Raw genomic sequence first — 1,011 nt, 5'->3', positions numbered from 1 at the left:
TTAACCAACTTTGCCTTCAGGTCACACCAGGCGTGCGTGCTGTGGCGTACCCTGGTCTGTACCACGATTTCTGGAGAGACCACATTGCCACTTCGGATGCCCAAGACCGGGTAAGTATGCTGTGTATGGTATTTTACTATACAAGTCGCTTACATGCATATTGTTATATAAGGTCTAGGCACACAAATTAGAGCTTATTATTCATATTTCTGATATATTTAAACGGCCCGTGTAGACTTGGCCGGATGTTGGAAAACTAAATGTTCCGAAATTAGTATGTTTTAGAATGCATATTTAAAGTTTGTTTTGGTTACGTAATATGTACAATATACAATATCAAGGTGGTGCAACTCCAAAAGCATATGATAATAAAAAAATGACATTGTGATGAAATGCAGTACGTGAAGTTTCCACATAACTGTTCAATAGTGAAATGGAGCAAATACTTTTAGATTATAGAAATTTAATAACGTTTAATCATAACTCAAATGACGTTTCGCTTGAAAGGAAAGAAGGGTCTATATGGAACAAAGTGAAAATATGTAAGCATACTAATCGCCATAATATTACGGCCACTGAAAAAAGTTAATTAAGTACAGAAAGTGCTTAAGCCTTGAAAGAGACTCGTACTGCATAATATCATAAAGGAAACGCCATTCTATTATCATATTTTTCTTCAATAATCATTCCTCTCTTATCATATCTTAGGTTCCTCGTCCCCACGTCGCCCTCGCCATCCACCCTGGCGTCCACACAGATGAAATGCTAGAACTCTGGAAACCGACACTCCAGCTGCTAGCATATGAACACGTGCCCGTCGTTATGACCACGTACAATAAGGCTGAATTCCGAGAAACTTTAGAGGTATGTCCAGTCTTTCGGTGTCTTTCATGCCATTCGTAGAAATGTTTGATGATTCAGTGGTATTTTATTGCTGGCTGTTTCGTTTGATGTTTGTTTAAGGTGTACTTGTATAACATCATTCACGTGTGTGAATGATGTCAGTATAAT

General features: G+C 38.1%; 1 protein-coding gene across 1 annotated transcript in view; it reads left to right on the top strand.

The window, feature by feature from the left end:
* LOC119592716 (putative protein MSS51 homolog, mitochondrial) overlaps positions 1-1,011 on the top strand; it is a 10,067-nt gene that overhangs the window by 8,308 nt on the left and 748 nt on the right. Inside the window, exons 7-8 of the mRNA XM_037941651.1 lie at positions 21-110; positions 709-864. Of these exons, the coding sequence (XP_037797579.1) occupies positions 21-110; positions 709-864 (246 nt within the window). The remainder of the gene's footprint in view (positions 1-20; positions 111-708; positions 865-1,011) is intronic.

The sequence above is a fragment of the Penaeus monodon genome, chromosome 30 (assembly GCF_015228065.2).
Source record: "Penaeus monodon isolate SGIC_2016 chromosome 30, NSTDA_Pmon_1, whole genome shotgun sequence".
Classification (NCBI taxonomy): Eukaryota; Metazoa; Arthropoda; class Malacostraca; order Decapoda; family Penaeidae; genus Penaeus; species Penaeus monodon.
This window is presented reverse-complemented; position numbering and strand designations above follow the sequence as displayed.